Source organism: Oncorhynchus keta, unplaced genomic scaffold (genome assembly GCF_023373465.1).
Source record: "Oncorhynchus keta strain PuntledgeMale-10-30-2019 unplaced genomic scaffold, Oket_V2 Un_contig_1204_pilon_pilon, whole genome shotgun sequence".
NCBI lineage: Eukaryota > Metazoa > Chordata > Actinopteri > Salmoniformes > Salmonidae > Oncorhynchus > Oncorhynchus keta.
The window spans coordinates 493,249-520,076 of record NW_026277744.1 but is presented as its reverse complement, the minus strand read 5'-3'; the positions used below and the strand labels follow the sequence as shown (position 1 = coordinate 520,076).

At 42.5% G+C, this 26,828-nt stretch overlaps 1 protein-coding gene across 2 annotated transcripts; it reads right to left on the bottom strand.

The window, feature by feature from the left end:
* Window positions 1–150: 150 nt before the first annotated feature.
* On the bottom strand, window positions 151–26,370 carry cusr (Copper-only SOD repeat protein). Of its 2 annotated transcripts, XM_052500867.1 has the most exons (9): window positions 26,082–26,365; window positions 20,246–22,099; window positions 19,750–19,996; window positions 18,552–18,651; window positions 7,619–7,696; window positions 5,529–5,633; window positions 4,857–4,989; window positions 4,222–4,336; window positions 151–328 (listed from the first exon to the last, which is right to left on the bottom strand). In XM_052500867.1, the coding sequence occupies exons 1-9, from the start codon at window positions 26,158–26,160 to the stop codon at window positions 166–168; spliced, it is 2,874 nt and encodes a 957-aa protein (XP_052356827.1). In that variant the 5' UTR covers window positions 26,161–26,365; the 3' UTR covers window positions 151–165. The 2 variants fall into 2 exon arrangements, with proteins under 2 accessions (XP_052356827.1, XP_052356826.1); XM_052500866.1 differs by lacking the exons at window positions 151–328; window positions 4,222–4,336 and adding an exon at window positions 4,399–4,620 and having other exon boundaries at window positions 4,744–4,989; window positions 26,082–26,370.
* Window positions 26,371–26,828: the final 458 nt, after the last annotated feature.

Sequence of the window (26,828 nt, the reverse complement as noted above, 5' to 3'; positions counted from 1 at the left end):
GCTGCACCAGAGATAAGGAAGCTGATAATTGCATGGGCACAGACAAGAATGACCAATGTAATGTTTTAAATGTGTCTTAAGTGCCACTGCCTCTGTAATTATGAGACATAAAATGTTTCTTATTTTTTTCTTCTTTGATCAGAGAATATTGTGAATCACTGTGCTTTACCCATTCACATACAGCACTCTATTACTGGCTGTACCTGAGACAAGGAAGCTGACTTTCTGGCACGGTCCGTCCACTGTGGCCAGAGGAGACCCTGGAAGGATGGTGACCCTGGACATGTTCACCTCTAGGACCTCTGCCACCCTATTGCGGAAGTCGTATCTGGAGAGAAAAATGAACAATAGACTATTTATTTTATTGTTTTAAAAATGTGTTGGGAAGATATACAATTTGACTACATACATACATACATACATACATACATACATACATACATACATACATACATACATACATACATACATACATACATACATACATACATACATACATACATACAGTGCCTTGCGAAAGTATTCGGCCCCCTTGAACTTTGCGACCTATTGCCACATTTCAGGCTTCAAACATAAAGATATAAAACTGTATTTTTTTGTGAAGAATCAACAACATGTGGGACACAATCATGAAGTGGAACGACATTTATTGGATATTTCAAAAAATGTTAACAAATCAAAAACTGAAAAATTGGGCGTGCAAAATATTTTGGCACTGTATACAGTGGGGCAAAAAAGTATTTAGTCAGCCACCAATTGTGCAAGTTCTTCCACTTAAAAAGATGAAAGAGGCCTGTAATTTTCATCATAGGTACACTTCAACTATGACAAGACAAAATCCCAAATCACATTGTAGGATTTTTAATTAATTAATTTGCAAATTATGGTGGAAAATAAGTATTTGGTCACCAACAAACAAGCAAGATTTCTGGCTCTCACAGACCTGTAACTTCTTCTTTAAGAGGCTCATCTGTCCTCCACTCGTTACCTGTATTAATGGCAACTGTTTGAACTTGTTATCAGTATAAAAGACACCTGTCCACAACCTCAAACAGTCACACTCCAAACTCCACTATGGCCAAGACCAAAGAGCTGTCAAAGGACACCAGAAACAAAATTGTAGACTTGCACCAGGCTGGGAAGACTGAATCTGCAATAGGTAAGCAGCTTAGTTTGAAGAAATCAACTGTGGGAGCGATTATTAGGAAATGGAAGACATACAAGACCACTGATAATCTCCCTCGATCTGGGGCTCCATGCAAGATCTCACCCCGTGGGGTCAAAATGATCACAAGAACGGTGAGCAAAAATCCCAGAACCACACGGGGGGACCTAGTGAATGACCTGCAGAGAGCTGGGACCAAAGTAATAAACACCTACCATCAGTAACACACTATGCCGCCAGGGACTCAAATCCTGCAGTGCCAGACGTGTCCCCCTGCTTAAGCCAGTACATGTCCAGGCCCATCTGAAGTTTGCTAGAGAGCATTTGGATGATCCAGAAGAAGATTGGGAGAATGTCATATGGTCAGATGAAACCAAAATATAACTTTTTGGTAAAAACTCAACTCGTCGTGTTTGGAGGACAAAGAATGCTGAGTTGCATCCAAAGAACACCATACCTACTGTGAAGCATGGGGGTGGAAACAACATGCTTTGGGGCTGTTTCTCTGCAAAGGGACCAGGACGACTGATCAGTGTAAAGGAAAGAATGAATGGGGCCATGTATCGTGAGATTTTGAGTGAAAACCTCCTTCCATCAGCAAGGGCATTGAAGATGAAACATGGCTGGGTCTTTCAGCATGACAATGATCCCAAATACACTGCCTGGGCAACGAAGGAGTGGCTTCGTAAGAAGCATTTCAAGGTCCTGGAGTGGCCTAGCCAGTCTCCAGATCTCAACCCCATAGAAACTCTTTGGAGGGAGTTGAAAGTCCATGTTGCCCAGCAACAGCCCCAAAACATCACTGCTCTAGAGGAGATCTGCATGGAGGAATGGGCCAAAATACCAGCAACACTGTGAAAACCTTGTGAAGACTTACAGAAATCCTACAATGTGATTTTCTGGATTTTTTTCTCTCATTTTGTCTGTCATAGTTGAAGTGTACCTATGATGAAAATGACAGGCCTCTCTCATCTTTTTAAGTGGGAGAACTTGCACAATTGGTGGCTGACTAAATACTGTTTTGCCCCACTGTACGTACGTACGTACGTACGTACGTACGTACGTACGTACATACATACGTACATACATACATACATACATACATACATACATACATACATACATACATACATACATACATACATACATACATACATACATACATACATACACAGAGGCTGCATAATAATGGAACGGAGCAAATGGAATGGCATCAAACACCTGGAAACCATGTGTTTTATGTATATGGTACCATTCCACTGATTCCGCTCCAGTCATTATCACGATCCCGTTCTCCCCAATTAAGGTGCAACCAACATCCTGTCATATATACAGAGCATTTAGAAAGTATTCAGACCCTGTACTTTTTTCACATTTTGTTACGCTAATCTCACTCTAAAATTTATAAAAATGTTTTTTTCCCTCATCAATCTACACACAATACCCCATAATGACAAAGCGAAAACATGTTTTTAGAAATGTTTGCTAATTTATTAAAAATTAAAAATTGAAATACCTTATTTACATAAGTATTCAGACCATTTGCTATGAGACTCGAAATTGAGCTCTGGTGCATCCTGTTTCCATTGATCATCTTTGAGATGTTTCTACAACTTGATTGGAGTCCACCTGTGGTAAATTCAATTGATTGGACATGATTTGGAAAGGCTATATAAGGTCCCACGGTTGACAGTGCATGTCAGAGCAAAAACCAAGCCATGAGGTCGAAGGAATTGTCCATAGAGCTCTGAGACAGGATTGTGTTAAGGCACAAATCTGGGGTAGGGTACCAAAATATTTTCTGTAGCATTGAAGGTCCCCAAGAACACAGTGGCTCCATCATTCTTAAATGGAAGAAGTTTGGAACCACCAAGACTCTTCCTACAGCTGTCCGCCTGACCAAACTGAGCAATCGGGGGAGAAGGGCCTTGGTCAGGGAGGTAACCAAGAATCCAAGAATGGTCACTCTGACAGAGTTCCTCTGTGGATGGAGATGGGAGAACCTTCCAGAAGGACAACCATCTCTGCAGCACTCTGCCAATCAGGCCTTTACTGTAGAGTTGCCAGACGGAAGCCACTCCTCAGTAAAAGGCACATGACAACCCATCTGTGTGATATTGAGTATACAAAACATTAAGAACAGTATGCTGGCCAATGTTGATTCCATTGTTTTCCACAGCTGTGTCAAGTTGGCTGGATATCCTTTGGATGGTGGACCATTCCTGATACACACGAGAAACTGTTGAGCGTGAAAAATCCAGCAGCGTTGCAGTTCTTGACACAAACCAATATGCCTGGCACCTACTACCAAACCCTGTTCAAAGGCATATGTTGTCTTGCTCATCCATCCTCTGAATGAAACACACGATCCATGTGTCAAATGTCTCAAGGCATAAAAATCCTTCTTTAACCTGTCTCCTCCCCTTCATCTACACTGATTGAAGTGGAGTTAACAAGTGGCATCCTTAAGGGATTCAGCTGCAGCTTTCAGCTGGATTCACCTGGTCAGTTTGTCATGGAAAGAGAAGGTGTTCCTAATGTTTTGTACACTGAACATTATATATATATATATATATATATATATATATATATATATATATATATATATATATATATATATATATATATATATATCCCATAATTCAGGATTAGTGATTATTCGGGTGTGGCACGTGTGGTGGCTGGCTGAGGAGGTGGTGAGAATACACTCATTGAAAAAAAGGTGCTATCTAGAACCTAAAAGGGTTCTTCGGCTGTAGGAGAACCCTTTATAGAACCCTTTTCTATGTAGAACCCTTTCCACAGAGCAAGATAATACTGGTGTTTCCTTGATGGTTGAAATATTCCCCATAAATGTAAGTGCCAGGTACTCAAATATTAAAAACAAGTAGTCTAATTACATGTAACATTCACTTCCTCATTCCCTCTCCAGTTCCACGGTTTAATACCCGCTCGGTCTCACATATTGGCTCCCAACACGAACGCCTGTAGGTCTTAGCTTGATGGGCTAACACAGTCTTGAGTTCACAGGCGGTTTAATACCCAATCACACCCACCTGCTGAAAGACATGACGTTGGGGAAGGTCTGCTCTGCCCAGGGGGATTCTGGAAGAATGATGGCACACGCCAAGACATCGCTGCCTCTCCTCAGGACCAGGGACCTGTGGACCACTACAACAACAACATCAACAACAGCACCAAAGTCAGAAATATACTTTTTATATTATCACCTAAATGACTTTGTTGTTTCACACATGACATATCCACTAATAGTGAAGGTGGTTGACATTTTTCTCACGAAACATGATTCTCTTGGGAAATAATGTGATGCAACAATTTTGGATTGCAGTTCGGTGAGCGTGCAATGACAACACATCAATATTATGTTGCATGTGCTTCCTAAAGGAGTCTAGATTTCTGAACAGACAATGTGTGTGTGTTACCTGTGTACTCCCCTGACATGTGTATGCTGGTGTCTGAGTACAGCCATCTGTATTCTGTCTGGTCCAGCTTACAGTGCTGTGTGTGTGTCTCTATGTGTGTGTGCGTACATGCTTGTGTGTTACCTGTGTACTCACCTGACATGTGTATGCTGGTGTCTGAGTACAGCCATCTGTATTCTGTCTGGTCCAGCTTACAGTGCTGTGTGTGTGTGTCTCTGTGTGTGTGTGCGTACATGCTTGTGTGTTACCTGTGTAGTCCCCAGCCAGTTGTATGCTGGTGTCGGTGTAAAGCTGTCTGTGTGTCAGGCTGACTGTCCCCTGTCTGGTCGTCAGATCTCCCACCTCACAACTCAGAGCGTTGTCACGGGAACAACTGGAGTTCTGAGAGAGAACAGAACAGAGCAGAGGATGGAACCAACCATAGAAATATAATTACTAGAAGGGAAGTCCCCATTCATGTCAATAGGGCTGGGTCAGAGGTTCCATGACTGTTCTACGCATTCTAATACTATTGAAACCAATTCCAACAAACACTTCCACTTCTGGTTATGAGAACAATGTGAAGTATATGGTTGTGGTTGTGGTGTAGTTTCAAGTTTTAATGTCACACGCATAAGTACAGTGAAATGCCTGTCTTGCAAACTCAAAACCCAACAACTGTGACATTGTCAAAGACAAAGATTCGATTGAATATCAAACACAGTTCCGTTGGATTCCATAAGACTTGCTGATCAAGTGGAACTTTAAAGTTGGAATAAAGCAGAGATCAGCGCTACATAGTGGGGGGAATACTCCTATGATGGCGATGTGCTGGGCCCTAATTCATAGAGTGTCTCAGAGTAGGAATGCTGATCTATCCTAGACACTTCATGAAGAAGGGCCATGATGTATTGTGAGTGAAAATGAGAGAATAAACTCACCCCAGCTTCCATGTTGAAGGGGTTAAACGTGTCCCCAACACCGGGACACTGGTTGTGGTTCACCTCAGAGCCTTTACCAGTGATGGTCCAGGAAACCTCTGTTACCTGGTTACAGTGGGGAAAACAGGATTTATCTGATGTTTTATCATTCTTCTTATACAGCTCCCCTTTTCTAATAGACCCTGTGATAGGATTCTACGGTGGATAGACTCTAGTGACAGACAGTAAAATGTTACAGAGCAGCTGATTTGTTTCTACATCTGTATTGTGGTTCTACGTCTGCATTGTGTTTCTACATCTCCATTGTGTTTCTACATCTGCATTGTGTTTCTACATCTGCATTGTGTTTCTACATCTGTATTGTGTTTCTACATCTGTATTGTGTTTCTACATCTGTATTGTGTTTCTACATCTGCATTGTGTTTCTACATCTGCATTGTGTTTCTACATCTGCATTGTGTTTCTACATCTGTATTGTGTTTCTACATCTGTATTGTGTTTCTACGTCTGTATTGTGTTTCTACGTCTGCATTGTGTTTCTACGTCTGTATTGTGTTTCTACATCTGTATTGTGTTTCTACATCTGCATTGTGTTTCTCATCTGTATTGTGTTTCATCTGCATTGTGTTTCTACATTGTGTTTCTACATCTGTATTGTGTTTCTACATCTGCATTGTGTTTCTACATCTGCATTGTGTTTCTACATCTGCATTGTGTTTCTACATCTGTATTGTGTTTCTACGTCTGCATTGTGTTTCTACATCTGCATTGTGTTTCTACATCTGCATTGTGGTTCTACATCTGTATTGTGTTTCTACATCTGCATTGTGTTTCTACGTCTGTATTGTGTTTCTACGTCTGTATTGTGTTTCTACATCTGCATTGTGTTTCTACGTCTGCATTGTGTTTCTACATCTGTATACATCTGTGTGTTTCTACGTTGCATTGTGTTTCTACTACATCTGCATTGTGTTTCTACGTCTGCATTGTGTTTCTACATCTGTATTGTGTTTCTACATCTGCATTGTGTTTCTATTGTGTTTCTACATCTGCATTGTGTTTCTACATCTGCATTGTGTTTCTACATCTGCATTGTGTTTCTACATCTGCATTGTGTTTCTACATCTGCATTGTGTTTCTACATCTGCATTGTGTTTCTACATCTGTATTGTGGTTCTACATCTGTATTGTGTTTCTACATCTGCATTGTGTTTCTACATCTGCATTGTGTTTCTACATCTGCATTGTGTTTCTACATCTGCATTGTGTGTTCTACATCTGTATTGTGTTTCTACATCTGCATTGTGTTTCTACATCTGTATTGTGTTTCTACATCTGTATTGTGTTTCTACATCTGTATTGTGTTTCTACATCTGTATTGTGTTTCTACATCTGCATTGTGTTTCTACATCTGTATTGTGTTTCTACATCTGTATTGTGTTTCTACATCTGCATTGTGTTTCTACATCTGCATTGTGTTTCTACATCTGTATTGTGTTTCTACATCTGTATTGTGTTTCTACATCTGCATTGTGTTTCTACATCTGTATTGTGTTTCTACATCTGCATTGTGTTTCTACATCTGTATTGTGTTTCTACATCTGTATTGTGTTTCTACATCTGTATTGTGGTTCTACATCTGTATTGTGTTTCTTGTGTTTCTACATTGTGTTTCTACGTCTATTGTGTTTTCTACGTCTGCATTGTGTTTCTACATCTGCATTGTGTTTCGTCTGCATTGTGTTTCTACATCTGTATTGTGTTTCTACGTCTGTATTGTGTTTCTACGTCTGCATTGTGTTTCTACATCTGTATTGTGGTTCTACATCTGCATTGTGTTTCTACGTCTGCATTTGATTGATTGACTTTGATTTCTCGATGCCGAGATTGCACAGTAGGCTAGATAACAGCCACTATGTGACAGAAGTTATTTGTTGCCACAAAAAGAGGATATTTTTCCAGGCTCCTGTTTTTAATTGAACCTACCTGTGATAAGGTTAGGAATTAGATAACAATGACAATGTGACCGTTTTTGTTGTTGTATCTATTAAAAGAGATTGAACAGATGCAAGAGGTCCATGCATGCTTACATCTAGCACCTGTGATGCTCGCACGTCCACCTCCAGAGTGATGTCACTGTAGCTGCCATCCAGAAAAGTCTGCTGGGACTGAAGACAGTAGAGGATACTGTTAGGCTAGCTACTGAGTCAATGGGACTGAAGACAGTAGAGGATACTGTTAGACTAGCTACTGAGTCAATGGGACTGAAGACAGTAGAGGATACTGTTAGACTAGCTACTGAGTCAATGGGACTGAAGACAGTAGAGGATACTGTTAGACTAGCTACTGAGTCAATGGGACTGAAGACAGTAGAGGATACTGTTAGACTAGCTACTGAGTCAATGGGACTGAAGACAGTAGAGGATACTGTTAGATTAGCTACTGAGTCAATGGGACTGAAGACAGTGGAGGATACTGTTAGACTAGCTACTGAGTCAATGGGCCTGAAGACAGTAGAGGATACTGTTAGACTAGCTACTGAGTCAATGGGACTGAAGACAGTAGAGGATGCTGTTAGACTAGCTACTGAGTCAATGGGACTGAAGACAGTAGAGGATACTGTTAGACTAGCTACTGAGTCAATGGGACTGAAGACAGTAGAGGATACTGTTAGACTAGCTACTGAGTCAATGGGACTGAAGACAGTAGAGGATACTGTTAGACTAGCTACTGAGTCAATGGGACTGAAGACAGTAGAGGATACTGTTAGACTAGCTACTGAGTCAATGGGACTGAAGACAGTAGAGGATACTGTTAGACTAGCTACTGAGTCAATGGGACTGAAGACAGTAGAGGATACTGTTAGACTAGCTACTGAGTCAATGGGACTGAAGACAGTAGAGGATACTGTTAGACTAGCTACTTAGTCAATGGGACTGAAGACAGTAGAGGATACTGTTAGACTAGCTACTGAGTCAATGGGACTGAAGACAGTAGAGGATACTGTTAGACTAGCTACTGAGTCAATGGGACTGAAGACAGTAGAGGATACAGTTCGACTAGCTACTGAGTCAATGGGACTGAAGACAGTAGAGGATACAGTTCGACTAGCTACTGAGTCAATGGGACTGAAGACAGTAGAGGATACAGTTCGACTAGCTACTGAGTCAATGGGACTGAAGACAGTAGAGGATACTGTTAGACTAGCTACTGAGTCAATGGGACTGAAGACAGTAGAGGATACTGTTAGACTAGCTACTGAGTCAATGGGACTGAAGACAGTAGAGGATACTGTTAGACTAGCTACTGAGTCAATGGGACTGAAGACAGTAGAGGATACTGTTAGACTAGCTACTGAGTCAATGGGACTGAAGACAGTAGAGGATACAGTTCGACTAGCTACTGAGTCAATGGGACTGAAGACAGTAGAGGATACAGTTCGACTAGCTACTGAGTCAATGGGACTGAAGACAGTAGAGGATACTGTTAGACTAGCTACTGAGTCAATGGGACTGAAGACAGTAGAGGATACTGTTAGACTAGCTACTGAGTCAATGGGACTGAAGACAGTAGAGGATACAGTTTCTAGCTACTGAGTAAATGGGACTGAAGACAGTAAAGGATACTGTTAGACTAGCTACTGAGTCAATGGGACTGAAGACAGTAGATACTGTTAGACTAGCTACTGAGTCAATGGGACTGAAGACAGTAGAGGATACTGTTAGTAGCTACTGAGTCAATGGGACTGAAGACAGTAGAGGATACTGTTAGACTAGCTACTGAGTCAATGGGACTGAAGACAGTAGAGGATACTGTTAGACTAGCTACTGAGTCAATGGGACTGAAGACAGTAGAGGATACTGTTAGACTAGCTACTGAGTCAATGGGACTGAAGACAGTAGAGGATACTGTTAGACTAGCTACTGAGTCAATGGGACTGAAGACAGTAGAGGATACAGTTCGACTAGCTACTGAGTCAATGGGACTGAAGACAGTAGAGGATACTGTTAGACTAGCTACTGAGTCAATGGGACTGAAGACAGTAGAGGATACTGTTAGACTAGCTACTTGTGTCAATGGGACTGAAGACAGTAGAGGATACTGTTAGACTAGCTACTGAGTCAATGGGACTGAAGACAGTAGAGGATACTGTTAGACTAGCTACTGAGTCAATGGGACTGAAGACAGTAAAGGATACTGTTAGACTAGCTACTGAGTCAATGGGACTGAAGACAGTAGAGGATACAGTTCGACTAGCTACTGAGTCAATGGGACTGAAGACAGTAGAGGATACAGTTCGACTAGCTACTGAGTCAATGGGACTGAAGACAGTAGAGGATACTGTTAGACTAGCTACTGAGTCAATGGGACTGAAGACAGTAGAGGATACTGTTAGATTAGCTACTGAGTCAATGGGACTGAAGACAGTAGAGGATACTGTTAGACTAGCTACTGAGTCAATGGGACTGAAGACAGTAGAGGATACTGTTAGACTAGCTACTGAGTCAATGGGACTGAAGACAGTAGAGGATACAGTTCGACTAGCTACTGAGTCAATGGGACTGAAGACAGTAGAGGATACTGTTAGACTAGCTACTGAGTCAATGGGACTGAAGACAGTAGAGGATACAGTTCGACTAGCTACTGAGTCAATGGGACTGAAGACAGTAGAGGATACAGTTCGACTAGCTACTGAGTCAATGGGACTGAAGACAGTAGAGGATACTGTTAGACTAGCTACTGAGTCAATGGGACTGAAGACAGTAGAGGATACTGTTAGACTAGCTACTGAGTCAATGGGACTGAAGACAGTAGAGGATACTGTAAGACTAGCTACTGAGTCAATGGGACTGAAGACAGTAGAGGATACAGTTCGACTATCTACTGAGTCAATGGGACTGAAGACAGTAGAGGATACTGTTAGACTAGCTACTGAGTCAATGGGACTGAAGACAGTAGAGGATACTGTTAGACTAGCTACTGAGTCAATGGGACTGAAGACAGTAGAGGATACAGTTGACTAGCTACTGAGTCAATGGGACTGAAGACAGTAGAGGATACTATTAGACTAGCTACTGAGTCAATGGGACTGAAGACAGTAGAGGATACTGTTAGACTAGCTACTGAGTCAATGGGACTGAAGACAGTAGAGGATACAGTTCGACTAGCTACTGAGTCAATGGGACTGAAGACAGTAGAGGATACAGTTCGACTAGCTACTGAGTCAATGGGACTGAAGACAGTAGAGGATACTGTTAGACTAGCTACTGAGTCAATGGGACTGAAGACAGTAGAGGATACTGTTAGATTAGCTACTGAGTCAATGGGACTGAAGACAGTAGAGGATACTGTTAGACTAGCTACTGAGTCAATGGGACTGAAGACAGTAGAGGATACTGTTAGACTAGCTACTGAGTCAATGGGACTGAAGACAGTAGAGGATACAGTTCGACTAGCTACTGAGTCAATGGGACTGAAGACAGTAGAGGATACTGTTAGACTAGCTACTGAGTCAATGGGACTGAAGACAGTAGAGGATACAGTTCGACTAGCTACTGAGTCAATGGGACTGAAGACAGTAGAGGATACAGTTCGACTAGCTACTGAGTCAATGGGACTGAAGACAGTAGAGGATACTGTTAGACTAGCTACTGAGTCAATGGGACTGAAGACAGTAGAGGATACTGTTAGACTAGCTACTGAGTCAATGGGACTGAAGACAGTAGAGGATACTGTAAGACTAGCTACTGAGTCAATGGGACTGAAGACAGTAGAGGATACAGTTCGACTATCTACTGAGTCAATGGGACTGAAGACAGTAGAGGATACTGTTAGACTAGCTACTGAGTCAATGGGACTGAAGACAGTAGGGGATACTGTTAGACTAGCTACTGAGTCAATGGGACTGAAGACAGTAGAGGATACAGTTCGACTAGCTACTGAGTCAATGGGACTGAAGACAGTAGAGGATACTATTAGACTAGCTACTGAGTCAATGGGACTGAAGACAGTAGAGGATACTGTTAGACTAGCTACTGAGTCAATGGGACTGAAGACAGTAGAGGATACAGTTGACTAGCTACTGAGTAAATGGGACTGAAGACAGTAAAGGATACTGTTAGACTAGCTACTGAGTCAATGGGACTGAAGACAGTAGATACTGTTAGACTAGCTACTGAGTCAATGGGACTGAAGACAGTAGAGGATACTGTTAGACTAGCTACTGAGTCAATGGGACTGAAGACAGTAGAGGATACTGTTAGACTAGCTACTGAGTCAATGGGACTGAAGACAGTAGAGGATACTGTTAGACTAGCTACTGAGTCAATGGGACTGAAGACAGTAGAGGATACTGTTAGACTAGCTACTGAGTCAATGGGACTGAAGACAGTAGAGGATACTGTTAGACTAGCTACTGAGTCAATGGGACTGAAGACAGTAGAGGATACAGTTCGACTAGCTACTGAGTCAATGGGACTGAAGACAGTAGAGGATACTGTTAGACTAGCTACTGAGTCAATGGGACTGAAGACAGTAGAGGATACTGTTAGACTAGCTACTTAGTCAATGGGACTGAAGACAGTAGAGGATACTGTTAGACTAGCTACTGAGTCAATGGGACTGAAGACAGTAGAGGATACTGTTAGACTAGCTACTGAGTCAATGGGACTGAAGACAGTAAAGGATACTGTTAGACTAGCTACTGAGTCAATGGGACTGAAGACAGTAGAGGATACAGTTCGACTAGCTACTGAGTCAATGGGACTGAAGACAGTAGAGGATACAGTTCGACTAGCTACTGAGTCAATGGGACTGAAGACAGTAGAGGATACTGTTAGACTAGCTACTGAGTCAATGGGACTGAAGACAGTAGAGGATACTGTTAGACTAGCTACTGAGTCAATGGGACTGAAGACAGTAGAGGATACAGTTCGACTAGCTACTGAGTCAATGGGACTGAAGACAGTAGAGGATACAGTTCGACTAGCTACTGAGTCAATGGGACTGAAGACAGTAGAGGATACTGTTAGACTAGCTACTGAGTCAATGGGACTGAAGACAGTAGAGGATACTGTTAGACTAGCTACTGAGTCAATGGGACTGAAGACAGTAGAGGATACTGTTAGACTAGCTACTGAGTCAATGGGACTGAAGACAGTAGAGGATACTGTTAGACTAGCTACTGAGTCAATGGGACTGAAGACAGTAGAGGATACAGTTCGACTAGCTACTGAGTCAATGGGACTGAAGACAGTAGAGGATACAGTTCGACTAGCTACTGAGTCAATGGGACTGAAGACAGTAGAGGATACTGTTAGACTAGCTACTGAGTCAATGGGACTGAAGACAGTAGAGGATACTGTTAGACTAGCTACTGAGTCAATGGGACTGAAGACAGTAGAGGATACAGTTCGACTAGCTACTGAGTCAAATGGGACTGAAGACAGTAGAGGATACTGTTAGACTAGCTACTGAGTCAATGGGACTGAAGACAGTAGATACTGTTAGACTAGCTACTGAGTCAATGGGACTGAAGACAGTAGAGGATACTGTTAGACTAGCTACTGAGTCAATGGGACTGAAGACAGTAGAGGATACTGTTAGACTAGCTACTGAGTCAATGGGACTGAAGACAGTAGAGGATACTGTTAGACTAGCTACTGAGTCAATGGGACTGAAGACAGTAGAGGATACTGTTAGACTAGCTACTGAGTCAATGGGACTGAAGACAGTAGAGGATACTGTTAGACTAGCTACTGAGTCAATGGGACTGAAGACAGTAGAGGATACAGTTCGACTAGCTACTGAGTCAATGGGACTGAAGACAGTAGAGGATACTGTTAGACTAGCTACTGAGTCAATGGGACTGAAGACAGTAGAGGATACTGTTAGACTAGCTACTGAGTCAATGGGACTGAAGACAGTAGAGGATACTGTTAGACTAGCTACTGAGTCAATGGGACTGAAGACAGTAGAGGATACTGTTAGACTAGCTACTGAGTCAATGGGACTGAAGACAGTAGAGGATACTGTTAGACTAGCTACTGAGTCAATGGGACTGAAGACAGTAGAGGATACAGTTCGACTAGCTACTGAGTCAATGGGACTGAAGACAGTAGAGGATACAGTTCGACTAGCTACTGAGTCAATGGGACTGAAGACAGTAGAGGATACTGTTAGACTAGCTACTGAGTCAATGGGACTGAAGACAGTAGAGGATACTGTTAGATTAGCTACTGAGTCAATGGGACTGAAGACAGTAGAGGATACTGTTAGACTAGCTACTGAGTCAATGGGACTGAAGACAGTAGAGGATACTGTTAGACTAGCTACTGAGTCAATGGGACTGAAGACAGTAGAGGATACAGTTCGACTAGCTACTGAGTCAATGGGACTGAAGACAGTAGAGGATACTGTTAGACTAGCTACTGAGTCAATGGGACTGAAGACAGTAGAGGATACAGTTAGACTAGCTACTGAGTCAATGGGACTGAAGACAGTAGAGGATACAGTTCGACTAGCTACTGAGTCAATGGGACTGAAGACAGTAGAGGATACTGTTAGACTAGCTACTGAGTCAATGGGACTGAAGACAGTAGAGGATACTGTTAGACTAGCTACTGAGTCAATGGGACTGAAGACAGTAGAGGATACTGTTAGACTAGCTACTGAGTCAATGGGACTGAAGACAGTAGAGGATACAGTTCGACTAGCTACTGAGTCAATGGGACTGAAGACAGTAGAGGATACTGTTAGACTAGCTACTGAGTCAATGGGACTGAAGACAGTAGAGGATACTGTTAGACTAGCTACTGAGTCAATGGGACTGAAGACAGTAGAGGATACAGTTAGACTAGCTACTGAGTCAATGGGACTGAAGACAGTAGAGGATACTGTTAGACTAGCTACTGAGTCAATGGGACTGAAGACAGTAGAGGATACTGTTAGACTAGCTACTGAGTCAATGGGACTGAAGACAGTAGAGGATACAGTTCGACTAGCTACTGAGTCAATGGGACTGAAGACAGTAGAGGATACAGTTCGACTAGCTACTGAGTCAATGGGACTGAAGACAGTAGAGGATACTGTTAGACTAGCTACTGAGTCAATGGGACTGAAGACAGTAGAGGATACTGTTAGACTAGCTACTGAGTCAATGGGACTGAAGACAGTAGAGGATACTGTTAGACTAGCTACTGAGTCAATGGGACTGAAGACAGTAGAGGATACTGTTAGACTAGCTACTGAGTCAATGGGACTGAAGACAGTAGAGGATACAGTTCGACTAGCTACTGAGTCAATGGGACTGAAGACAGTAGAGGATACTGTTAGACTAGCTACTGAGTCAATGGGACTGAAGACAGTAGAGGATACAGTTAGACTAGCTACTGAGTCAATGGGACTGAAGACAGTAGAGGATACAGTTCGACTAGCTACTGAGTCAATGGGACTGAAGACAGTAGAGGATACTGTTAGACTAGCTACTGAGTCAATGGGACTGAAGACAGTAGAGGATACTGTTAGACTAGCTACTGAGTCAATGGGACTGAAGACAGTAGAGGATACTGTTAGACTAGCTACTGAGTCAATGGGACTGAAGACAGTAGAGGATACAGTTCGACTAGCTACTGAGTCAATGGGACTGAAGACAGTAGAGGATACTGTTAGACTAGCTACTGAGTCAATGGGACTGAAGACAGTAGAGGATACTGTTAGACTAGCTACTGAGTCAATGGGACTGAAGACAGTAGAGGATACAGTTCGACTAGCTACTGAGTCAATGGGACTGAAGACAGTAGAGGATACTGTTAGACTAGCTACTGAGTCAATGGGACTGAAGACAGTAGAGGATACTGTTAGACTAGCTACTGAGTCAATGGGACTGAAGACAGTAGAGGATACAGTTCGACTAGCTACTGAGTCAATGGGACTGAAGACAGTAGAGGATACTGTTAGACTAGCTACTGAGTCAATGGGACTGAAGACAGTAGAGGATACTGTTAGACTAGCTACTGAGTCAATGGGACTGAAGACAGTAGAGGATACTGTTAGACTAGCTACTGAGTCAATGGGACTGAAGACAGTAGAGGATACTGTTAGACTAGCTACTGAGTCAATGGGACTGAAGACAGTAGAGGATACTGTTAGACTAGCTACTGAGTCAATGGGACTGAAGACAGTAGAGGATACTGTTAGACTAGCTACTGAGTCAATGGGACTGAAGACAGTAGAGGATACTGTTAGACTAGCTACTGAGTCAATGGGACTGAAGACAGTAGAGGATACTGTTAGACTAGCTACTGAGTCAATGGGACTGAAGACAGTAGAGGATACTGTTAGACTAGCTACTGAGTCAATGGGACTGAAGACAGTAGAGGATACTGTTAGACTAGCTACTGAGTCAATGGGACTGAAGACAGTAGAGGATACTGTTAGACTAGCTACTGAGTCAATGGGACTGAAGACAGTAGAGGATACTGTTAGACTAGCTACTGAGTCAATGGGACTGAAGACAGTAGAGGATACTGTTAGACTAGCTACTGAGTCAATGGGACTGAAGACAGTAGAGGATACTGTTAGACTAGCTACTGAGTCAATGGGACTGAAGACAGTAGAGGATACAGTTCGACTAGCTACTGAGTCAATGGGACTGAAGACAGTAGAGGATACTGTTAGACTAGCTACTGAGTCAATGGGACTGAAGACAGTAGAGGATACTGTTAGACTAGCTACTGAGTCAATGGGACTGAAGACAGTAGAGGATACTGTTAGACTAGCTACTGAGTCAATGGGACTGAAGACAGTAGAGGATACTGTTAGACTAGCTACTGAGTCAATGGGACTGAAGACAGTAGAGGATACAGTTAGACTAGCTACTGAGTCAATGGGACTGAAGACAGTAGAGGATACTATTAGACTAGCTACTGAGTCAATGGGACTGAAGACAGTAGAGGATACTGTTAGACTAGCTACTGAGTCAATGGGACTGAAGACAGTAGAGGATACTGTTAGACTAGCTGCTGAGTCAATGGGACTGAAGACAGTAGAGGATACTGTTAGACTAGCTACTGAGTCAATGGGACTGAAGACAGTAGAGGATATAGTTCGACTAGCTACTGAGTCAATGGGAATGAAGACAGTAGAGGATACTGTTAGACTAGCTACTGAGTCAATGGGACTGAAGACAGTAGAGGATACTGTTAGACTAGCTACTGAGTCAATGGGACTGAAGACAGTAGAGGATACTGTTAGACTAGCTACTGAGTCAATGGGACTGAAGACAGTAGAGGATACTGTTAGACTAGCTACTGAGTCAATGGGACTGAAGACAGTAGAGGATACAGTTCGACTAGCTACTGAGTCAATGGGACTGAAGACAGTAGAGGATACTGTTAGACTAGCTACTGAGTCAATGGGACTGAAGACAGTAGAGGATACTGTTAGACTAGCTACTGAGTCAATGGGACTGAAGACAGTAGAGGATACTGTTAGACTAGCTACTGAGTCAATGGGACTGAAGACAGTAGAGGATACTGTTAGACTAGCTACTGAGTCAATGGGACTGAAGACAGTAGAGGATACTGTTAGACTAGCTACTGAGTCAATGGGACTGAAGACAGTAGAGGATACTGTTAGACTAGCTACTGAGTCAATGGGACTGAAGACAGTAGAGGATACAGTTCGACTAGCTACTGAGTCAATGGGACTGAAGACAGTAGAGGATACTGTTAGACTAGCTACTGAGTCAATGGGACTGAAGACAGTAGAGGATACTGTTAGACTAGCTACTGAGTCAATGGGACTGAAGACAGTAGAGGATACTGTTAGACTAGCTACTGAGTCAATGGGACTGAAGACAGTAGAGGATACTGTTAGACTAGCTACTGAGTCAATGGGACTGAAGACAGTAGAGGATACTGTTAGACTAGCTACTGAGTCAATGGGACTGAAGACAGTAGAGGATACTGTTAGACTAGCTACTGAGTCAATGGGACTGAAGACAGTAGAGGATACTGTTAGACTAGCTACTGAGTCAATGGGACTGAAGACAGTAGAGGATACTGTTAGACTAGCTACTGAGTCAATGGGACTGAAGACAGTAGAGGATACTGTTAGACTAGCTACTGAGTCAATGTAATTTAACCAGGTGTTTTAAGGTTATGCAATCTTACGTCACTGGGAACATGAACACCTGCTGTCCTGTCAGCAAAGCTATATTAGCACTTGTTTTATGAGACGCTCCTACCAGGTGTTCTGAACTGTCTGTAAAGAGCATGTAAATCCTGCATATGATAGACCATAATATTTGAAAGGATATTTGATGGGTTCTCTAATCATCCAAAACAGTGATAGAGATACACTGTGGAGGACACAAGTCTGTATAGGAGCCTGACAAATACAGCTGTTCTCCTGAGTGCTTTAGACTGGGGACTGTCTGGGGTTGCCGGGGGCTGCCGGGAGGCTGGGGGCTGACTCTACAGGCCAATACTACATGGCTGTGTTTACACAGGGAGCCCAATTCTGATATTTTTCCACAAATTGGTCTTTTTACCAATTTGATTGTTCAAAAGACCAATTAATGAGAAAAAAATAAACACAGCCATAGACACACATAGACAAACACAAACACTCACAGATATACACACACAGATCCAGACACACGCCCTGCCGTCACACACAGGACTCAGTAATGAATTCACTGTCTGGCGCAGCAGAAAATACAGTGTCATGTTTTTGTGGCAGCTTTGTAATGATTCGCCAGCTTACTCTCCTGGGACGTATCATAACCGGGATAACATCCACCCCTGCAGATACGTGTTCTTGTATTCCTCATGGTCTGAATTAGTCTAAATCGGTTTCCCCTGTAGGCAATAATGAAGTCTTTTTTGTTGTTGTATATATTTGGCAATTATTGCTTTATTGGATTTTTTTCTGAAATAGCATTAGACCGGATTCAAACCAGTGAAGTACTTTTGTGCCATCTGAATATTGTAGAGAGCAAAGGTGAGGTCCAGGTCTTACCAGTGTGACTGTCCCTGTCACCGTGCTTTTGAAGACAGCCTTGGCAAACACCCAGTGTCCATCTGTTGCATTCTCAGCTAAGACGTCAGCACACCGCATCCTGGAGTTCACAAACACAAACAGACCAATTATGAACTCATTAAAGAAAGCAATTGTTGTGAACGACTCAGCAATGAAACATTGAGGGGACGCAAACCTGATTCAGACGTGTTATAAACTGCCGACCACATACCCCCTTTACAAGTCAACACCACAACAAGAGATGAGGATGCAGTATTCCAGACATCCTACCCTGTAAAGGCCTGTTTGGCTTCTTGTTGTGCCAAAGAAGCTTCGTTCAAGGTAATAATGTGAGCTGTCCCATGTCCTGTATAGCCAAGTGTGGCTCATTTGGTAGAGCATGGTGCTTACAACGCCAGGGTTGTGGGTTCAATTCCCGTGGGTGAACAGTAGGAAAATGTATGCACATGCAAATACAGTAAGTTCCTCTGAATAAGAGCATCTGCTAAATGACTCAAATGTCTTTGTGTCCTAGAGTGTTTGGCCAGTAACCGAAAGGTTTTTCTGGTTTCTGGATCGAATCCCTGAGCTGACAAGGTACAAATCTGTTGTTCTGCCCCTGAACAAGGCTGTTAACCCACTGTTCCCCGGTAGGCTGTCATTGTAAGTAAGAATTTCTTCTTAACTGACTTGCCTAGTGAAATATAGGTTACATTTAAAAAGTGAATATATCTCCCTTTTACATGAGTACAGTGTTTGATTTGAGTCAGAAATGATTCTGCGTGAACCGACTGGTACGATAATGTAAAACATTCTAATTTTGTCAGAAGTTCTGTTCATGAATGTCAAGGTATCACAAATGTGACCCAAAGAGGAACCAAGTCTACAGCCGTCTTAAATGAATCACACACCACCTGTTACAATCTTTCCCCTTGTGTATTTTTGGTTTGGCTGTTTATAGCACTTCTGGAGGGAACTGTGGCTATACAGACCCATGACAAAGGACACATTCTCTCTCTCTCTGTCTCTCTCTCCCTCAATCTCTCTCTCACACACACACACACACACACACACACACACACACACACCACACACACACACACACACACACACACACACACACACACACACACACACACACACACACACACACACACACACACACACACACACACACACACAAAATCCCCACACTCACCTAGATCCGTTAGTGTAGTGAACCACCAATGACCTCCCCACTATACTGTTTGGCCCTGTCATCGGCATATTCCCGTCCAAATACTGAGTCTGTGTCTGGTTCTGATCCGTCAGCATCCCGAACTTCCCACTGATGTCCCCGGTCTCATACTCATCCACAGTCCCTGACCCCGGAGCAGGAGAAGCAGACACATTCCAGGAGAAGGGGTTGAAGTGGTCCATGACGTTGTTGTCCGAGCAGGGCTCTCCTGTAATATTAATAATAATATGCTTTATTTGATAAAAGCCTTTCACAAAATGAGGGGAAAGGATTGATACTTTGCGTTTGAAAAAATAAAGATTTTATCAAGTCATCCGTTCATATTACAAAAGAGTTACAACTTTGAAATTAATTAACAGATATACACACAAAGGCTGAACAAACAGTCAGAACACTAGAGGACTTTCACAACACTCAAGGACATCTGGCTCCCATTGTAAAGTACATGAAATAGTACCTGTGGTACTGATAGGCAGCATGTGGACGTGGTAGCCCGCAGCCCTGGAGCTGAGTCCAGCCAGGGAGACGTCCATCATGGTTGGGCCCTGAGGGAAAGCCTGGGAGAACCGGATTTGGCCCCTAGAGACCCCTGGTCCATGCCAGGGGCCCAAGACCGCCGCGGGCATCCGGACCTCCGTGAGGTTAGCACAGGCTATCCTGGGCGCGGCACCCTCCGCACTGTGGATCACCACCGATCGACCAATCATGGAGCCCGACCTGGCGGGAAGTGACAACCAGGAAGTGGTATCCGTGAAGAAGTGTTTGGCCGACGCCCCACCCACTCGGGTCCCCAGGTCGAGGGTGCTGTGCTTTTTGGAGAGGTCCCCCACCTCACAGGAAAAGGGGCAGGAGGGGCCACAGTGGAGGGCGTAGCTCAAATCCTTTGTGTCCACGTTGAAGGGGTTCCAGTGGTCCCCCGTGGTCCCACACCTCCCCTTGTCCGCGTCTGTCTCCGAACTGATAGGATACATGTGGATGTGCCAGTGGTGGTTACGTGTAGCGGTCTCAGATGGTCTCCCATAGGACAGATCCATGAAGACTGTGACATCAGACAACGGGTTGCTCTTGAGTTGGACGAACTGGACCATGCCCACCAAAGGGTGACGGAATGTAGCCCTGGCTACATGCACCTCTCCTGGGTAGCTTATGTAGGCGCACAGGAACCTAGTTCCATCCGGACGGTGGATTACCACAGACCGACCCACTATGCTGTTCTGTCCGAACAGAGGGAGGTTGAAGTCTGTGAAAACTGCTTCCATCACAGCTTTACCCTCTAGTGACCCATGCCTGGCGCTGAGGTCCCCTACTTCATACCGGTCATGGGTCGACCCAGGTCCAGAGGGGTAGGTGGGATCTTTAGTGTCCATCCCAAACGGGTTCCAATGGCCTCCAACGTTGTCGTTGGAGCAGGTCGTCTGCGGCGGTGACCTCATAGGAGGTGTGGGGAAATGGTGGATGTGATAGGGTCCAACCCGGCTCCCCAGATTGGCCAGATTCACTCTCAGTTTTGTGACATCGAACGGCGAGTCCTGCCTAAAGAGGAAGTAACCCTTGACCCCTCTCATGTTCACCAGGGCGCTCACATCCTTCCTATTCATTTGTCTGATCTCAGCGCACATATAACTCGAAGACCCCAGTTTGAGGAGAGCAAAGCGGGTGTTGGAGCTGAAGCTAGCAAGGTCCAAACGAGACTTGATGGGTATAAGAGGGCTGCCTACTTTCAGTTCCCCAATCTGGATGAGAGATGAAGGTTCCAGACTATCCAGAAGAGCCTTACAGTCTCTAGCAGAACTCTGCGACGTCAAGATGGTGATGTTGGTTGCCGTAGCACCGACCTGACCAATCGTTGCCAAGTTTCCGAGGACCCTGGCGTGGGTCTGGCCGACGTTCTGCCTGATGTAAATGTCGCCGGCGACCGAGCTGAAGAACCTGGCCTGCCACGTCTGAACTGTGGTTTGACCGCTTATGACTGTACAAGCTTTAGTGCCGTTGCACGTCTCCAAGGTCAACGAAAGGTCTTCCAGATTTGACCTCTGCTTAAATAGACTGGACATATTAACAGTGGTGTTGGATGAGAATGGATCAATGGTGAACTTGAAGATGCTCGCTCCTACGTTGGCTTCAAGGCAAGGCTGAGCAAAATGGCCGAACATCACAGGGAACACACTCAGGGAAAAGTTGAGCGACGAATCACAGGTTCCGGTACCGGTGACGTTTATGGTCGCCGTCTGATTAGTGGAGTCAAACCGCACCCATCCCGTGACTCCCCCCATGTTTAGGTTGGCCTGAAACTGGATGCAGGAACTGAAACCTGAAAAACACAGCCAAACAGACAGAGAGACATACAGACAGACAAATGTGGAAGTAAATAAGTGCACAAGGAGGTACGTCCCTATTGTGTTACATATGAATTGTTTTGGAGTGTTCACATGCTTTGCCATTATGGACGTAATAACTGACAGGTGTAGTAATTGATATTGATCTTTCTCATTTCTCAAGGAAGTTCTTAAAAGGTCCAATGCAGCCGTTTTTATCTAAATATCATTTCTGGGTCACAAATAAGTACCTTACTGTGATCGTTCTCAATTAAAATGGTCGAAAAGAAACCAAAATATATTTTGGTAGAGGTCCATTTCTCAAGGTAGAATTTCACTAGGACTGTCTAGGAGTGGTCTGAGTTGGGAGGGGGAAACTGAAAACTAGCTGTTATTGGCAGAGACGTTTGGAACTCTCTTTTTTATTGGTCTATTAACTAATTACCAGGCAGGCCAAAGCTCCATCCCACCAAAACAAGCTGACATTTCTGACGGTCTTTTCAAACAGCTCTTACACTAAAAGGTCATTATTATAATCTTCACAATTTCACAGTATTATTTCAACCACTATGGGGGCCATAGTGTGGAAATATATATAAAACACAGGAATTCATGTTTTTGCCTGCACTAGGTCTTTTAGGATAATCTTAAAGTGGTTTATGATATTTCTTCAAGCTTAAGTATTGACGACTATACAGTAGCAGTGGTTAAACTGACATATTTTCCAAGGCATGTAGAAAGGGTTTCCCCCACTATTACAGTCACTTCCTCATCACTGTAATGTCAATAGCTAGTATATTTTCATCATTACTGTAATGTCAATAGCTAGTATATTTTCATCATTACTGTAATGTCAATAGCTAGTATATTTTCATCATCACTGTAATGTCAATAGCTAGTATATTTTCATCATCACTGTAATGTCAATAGCTAGTATATTTTCATCATTACTGTAATGTCAATAGCTAGTATATTTTCATCATCACTGTAATGTCAATAGCTAGTATATTTTCATCATCACTGTAATGTCAATAGCTAGTATATTTTCATCATTACTGTAATGTCAATAGCTAATATATTTTCATCATCACTGTAATGTCAATAGCTAGTATATTTTCATCATTACTGTAATGTCAATAGCTAGTATATGTTTTATTATTACTGTAATGTCAATAGCTAATATATTTTCATCATTACTGTAATGTCAATAGCTAGTATATTTTCATCATTACTGTAATGTCAATAGCTAATATATTTTCATCATCACTGTAATGTCAATAGCTAGTATATTTTCATCATCACTGTAATGTCAATAGCTAGTATATTTTCATCATTACTGTAATGTCAATAGCTAGTATATTTTCATCATCACTGTAATGTCAATAGCTAGTATATTTTCATCATCACTGTAATGTCAATAGCTAGTATATTTTCATCATTACTGTAATGTCAATAGCTAATATATTTTCATCATCACTGTAATGTCAATAGCTAGTATATTTTCATCATTACTGTAATGTCAATAGCTAGTATATTTTTTATTATTACTGTAATGTCAATAGCTAATATATTTTCATCATCACTGTAATGTCAATAGCTAGTATATTTTCATCATTACTGTAATGTCAATAGCTAGTATATTTTTTTATTATTACTGTAATGTCAATAGCTAATATATTTTCATCATCACTGTAATGTCAATAGCTAGTATATTTTCATCATTACTGTAATGTCAATACCTAGTATATTTTTTATTATTACTGTAATGTCAATAGCTAATATATTTTCATCATCACTGTAATGTCAATAGCTAGTATATTTTCATCATTACTGTAATGTCAATAGCTAGTATATTTTTTATTATTACTGTAATGTCAATAGTGGTGGAACAAGTACCCAATTGTCATACTTGAGTAAAAGTAAAGATACCCTAATAGAAAATGACTCAAGTAAAAGTCACCCAGTAAAATCCTACTTGAGTAAAGGTCTAAAAGTATTTAGTCAGTTAAGAACATATTCTTATTTTCAATGACGGCCTGGGAACAGTGGGTTAACTGCCTGTTCAGGGGCAGAACAACAGATTTGTACCTTGTCAGCTCGGGGGTTTGAACTCGCAACCTTCCGGTTACCAGTCCAACACTCTAACCACTAGGCTACGCTGCCGTATAAATCATTTCAAATTCCTTATATTATCCAAACCAGACGGCACCATTTTCTTGTTTTTTTTATTTACGGATAGCCAGGGGCACAATACTCAAAAATAATTTACACACAAAGCATGTATCACGACTTCCGCCAAAGTCGGTCCCTATCCTTGTTCATTCGGCGGTCGACATCGCCGGCTTTCTAGCCATCGTCGATCCAATTTCATTTTCCATTTGTTTTGTCTTTGTTTTACACACCTGGTTCCAATTCCCAAATGACATGTTCATTATTTAACCCTCTGTTTTCCACATGGTTTTTGTGCGTGATTGTTTTATTGTATGTTCGGTCCATTGTTTTGTGGGAATGTACGACTTGTTATTTGATATTTTGAGTAAAGTTACGAGTGTTACTCATCTCTGCTGTCCTGCGCCTGACTCCTATGCACCAGCTACACACAAAACATTACAGCATGTGTGTTTAGTGAGTCCACCAGATCAGAAGCAGTAGGGATGAGTGTGTGAATTAGACAATTTTCCTATCCTGCTAAGCATTCAAAATGTAATTGTCTTTAAGAATGTAGTGAAGTAAAAGTAAAAGTTGTCAAAAATATAAATTGTAAAGTACAGATACCCAAAACAACTACTTAAGTAGTACTTTAAAGTAGTTTTACTTAAGTACTTTTACACCACTGAATGTCAATAATTAGTATATTTCATCATCACTGTAATTTCAAAAGCTAGAACTGTATATTTAACGTGAGACGATGACAGATAGCTGCAGCGAATTAGTAATATTAAGTAATCAACATGCATGTAGTTGCCTATAAAACAGATACGCCTACCAGTTAATATACCTTCATATTCTAGCCGAATGTTAGCCTATGACTCAGGACTGAATGTAAGGTATGCAGTAAACATCAATATTAGGATATCTGGAGGAAGTAAACAAAGCACCTATGAATGTGGGCTACTGGACTCTACCTCTCACTTAACCGATATGCCCCATTACCAGGAGTATACTGGTCACCTGATCTAAGCTAGTGACACACATTGAAATTACACTGGTCTCATGTAACACATGAATGGATTTCATACAAGAGCTCAACTCAGCCATAGAGAATAGGCTACTGGCGCCAAAGACTGCTGCGTGAGCCAAGCCATGTATTAAGGATGAATGAAATGGCTATCACCCTTGCTACCCAATGGGCCGATAACATTGTCTGAAACTATAGTGCACTACTTTTGACCTATGTAGGGAATAGGGTGCTATTTGGGAAGCAGACATTGTCTCTCAGCGCATGTAATTCTACCAATTAGCCTGGGTAGCCCTGAGAAATGCTACAGTATCAAATGACATTCTTAGCTGCGACAGGTGGAGGGTATGTCTCTAAGGGTGAAAAGGTAATAACAGAGTAATATGTAAATATACACCACAGGTGTGTTCTGAACCTGTGACCATGCAGAAGACAACTCCATTGGAACATAACTGTGATTTTTAACATCAAGTTTGAAAGATTAGTTTGATACTTGATAGATTAGTTTGATACTTGATGGATTCGTTTGATACTTGATAGATTAGTTTGATTGATTGAATAAAACAAAGTATTCAGAAAGAAACTGTATTGATCATAATCTCTTTTTAGGGACAGTTAATAGGATAGTTAACAATCAACTATTAACTAAGCAAGTGGATTTCAAGGTGTAAATGTTACGTGACCTTTTTCCACACCCTCTACAGTAAATCACGTAAACAGCACTTCGTATACAAAAGAACTGCAAACTAACCAGGCTTAAGTATTGCAAAAGTATTTCAAAAACCATTTGACGTACTTACCCAGAAAAGCTAACAGCACGACAACTGGAACAAGGCACATATTGGCAAATGTGTGTATTGTACTAATGTATGAAAACATGCAAAAAATAAAACCAATTCAAAATGTACATGTAAAATCAGATCAGAAGTGGATAATAAAACGTTGAGTGTGTGGAAGAGAGATCAGAGTGTGTGTCTGTGTGCGAGCGAGTGTGTGTGTGTGTGTTTGGTCTCAGAAGGAACGACCGTGTGTGTGTGTGAGAGATGTGTGTGCAGCCTCCCTCTCTGTGCCTCTCTCTCACTCTCCCAGCATCAACCCCTGCTGTTTAAGCAGCTGATTGGTCCAGCCAACACCACTGTATCTATTCTATGGAGCATAGGAGGGGCTGGCTGGAGGGGCTGGCTGGCTGGTTGGTTGGGTGATTGACTGAGTGACTGCCTGACTGGCTGTTTAGCTGACTGGTTGGCTTAATGACTGATTGGCTGGCTGACTGGCTAGTTGAATAACTGGTTGGCTGACTGGTTGGTTGGCTGACTGACTGACTGATCGACTGGCTGAATGACTGACTGGCTGGTTAGCTGAATGACTGACTGACTGGCTGGTTAGCTGAATGACTGACTTACTGACTGGCCGGCTGGCTGGTTGGCTGACTGACTGGCTGGCAGAATGACTGACTGCGTGACTTGACAGTTTGTCTGTCGGACTGGATGACTGGTTGGTTGGCTGACCGACTGGCTGGGGGGGAACTCCCCCTGATCTAATCTCTA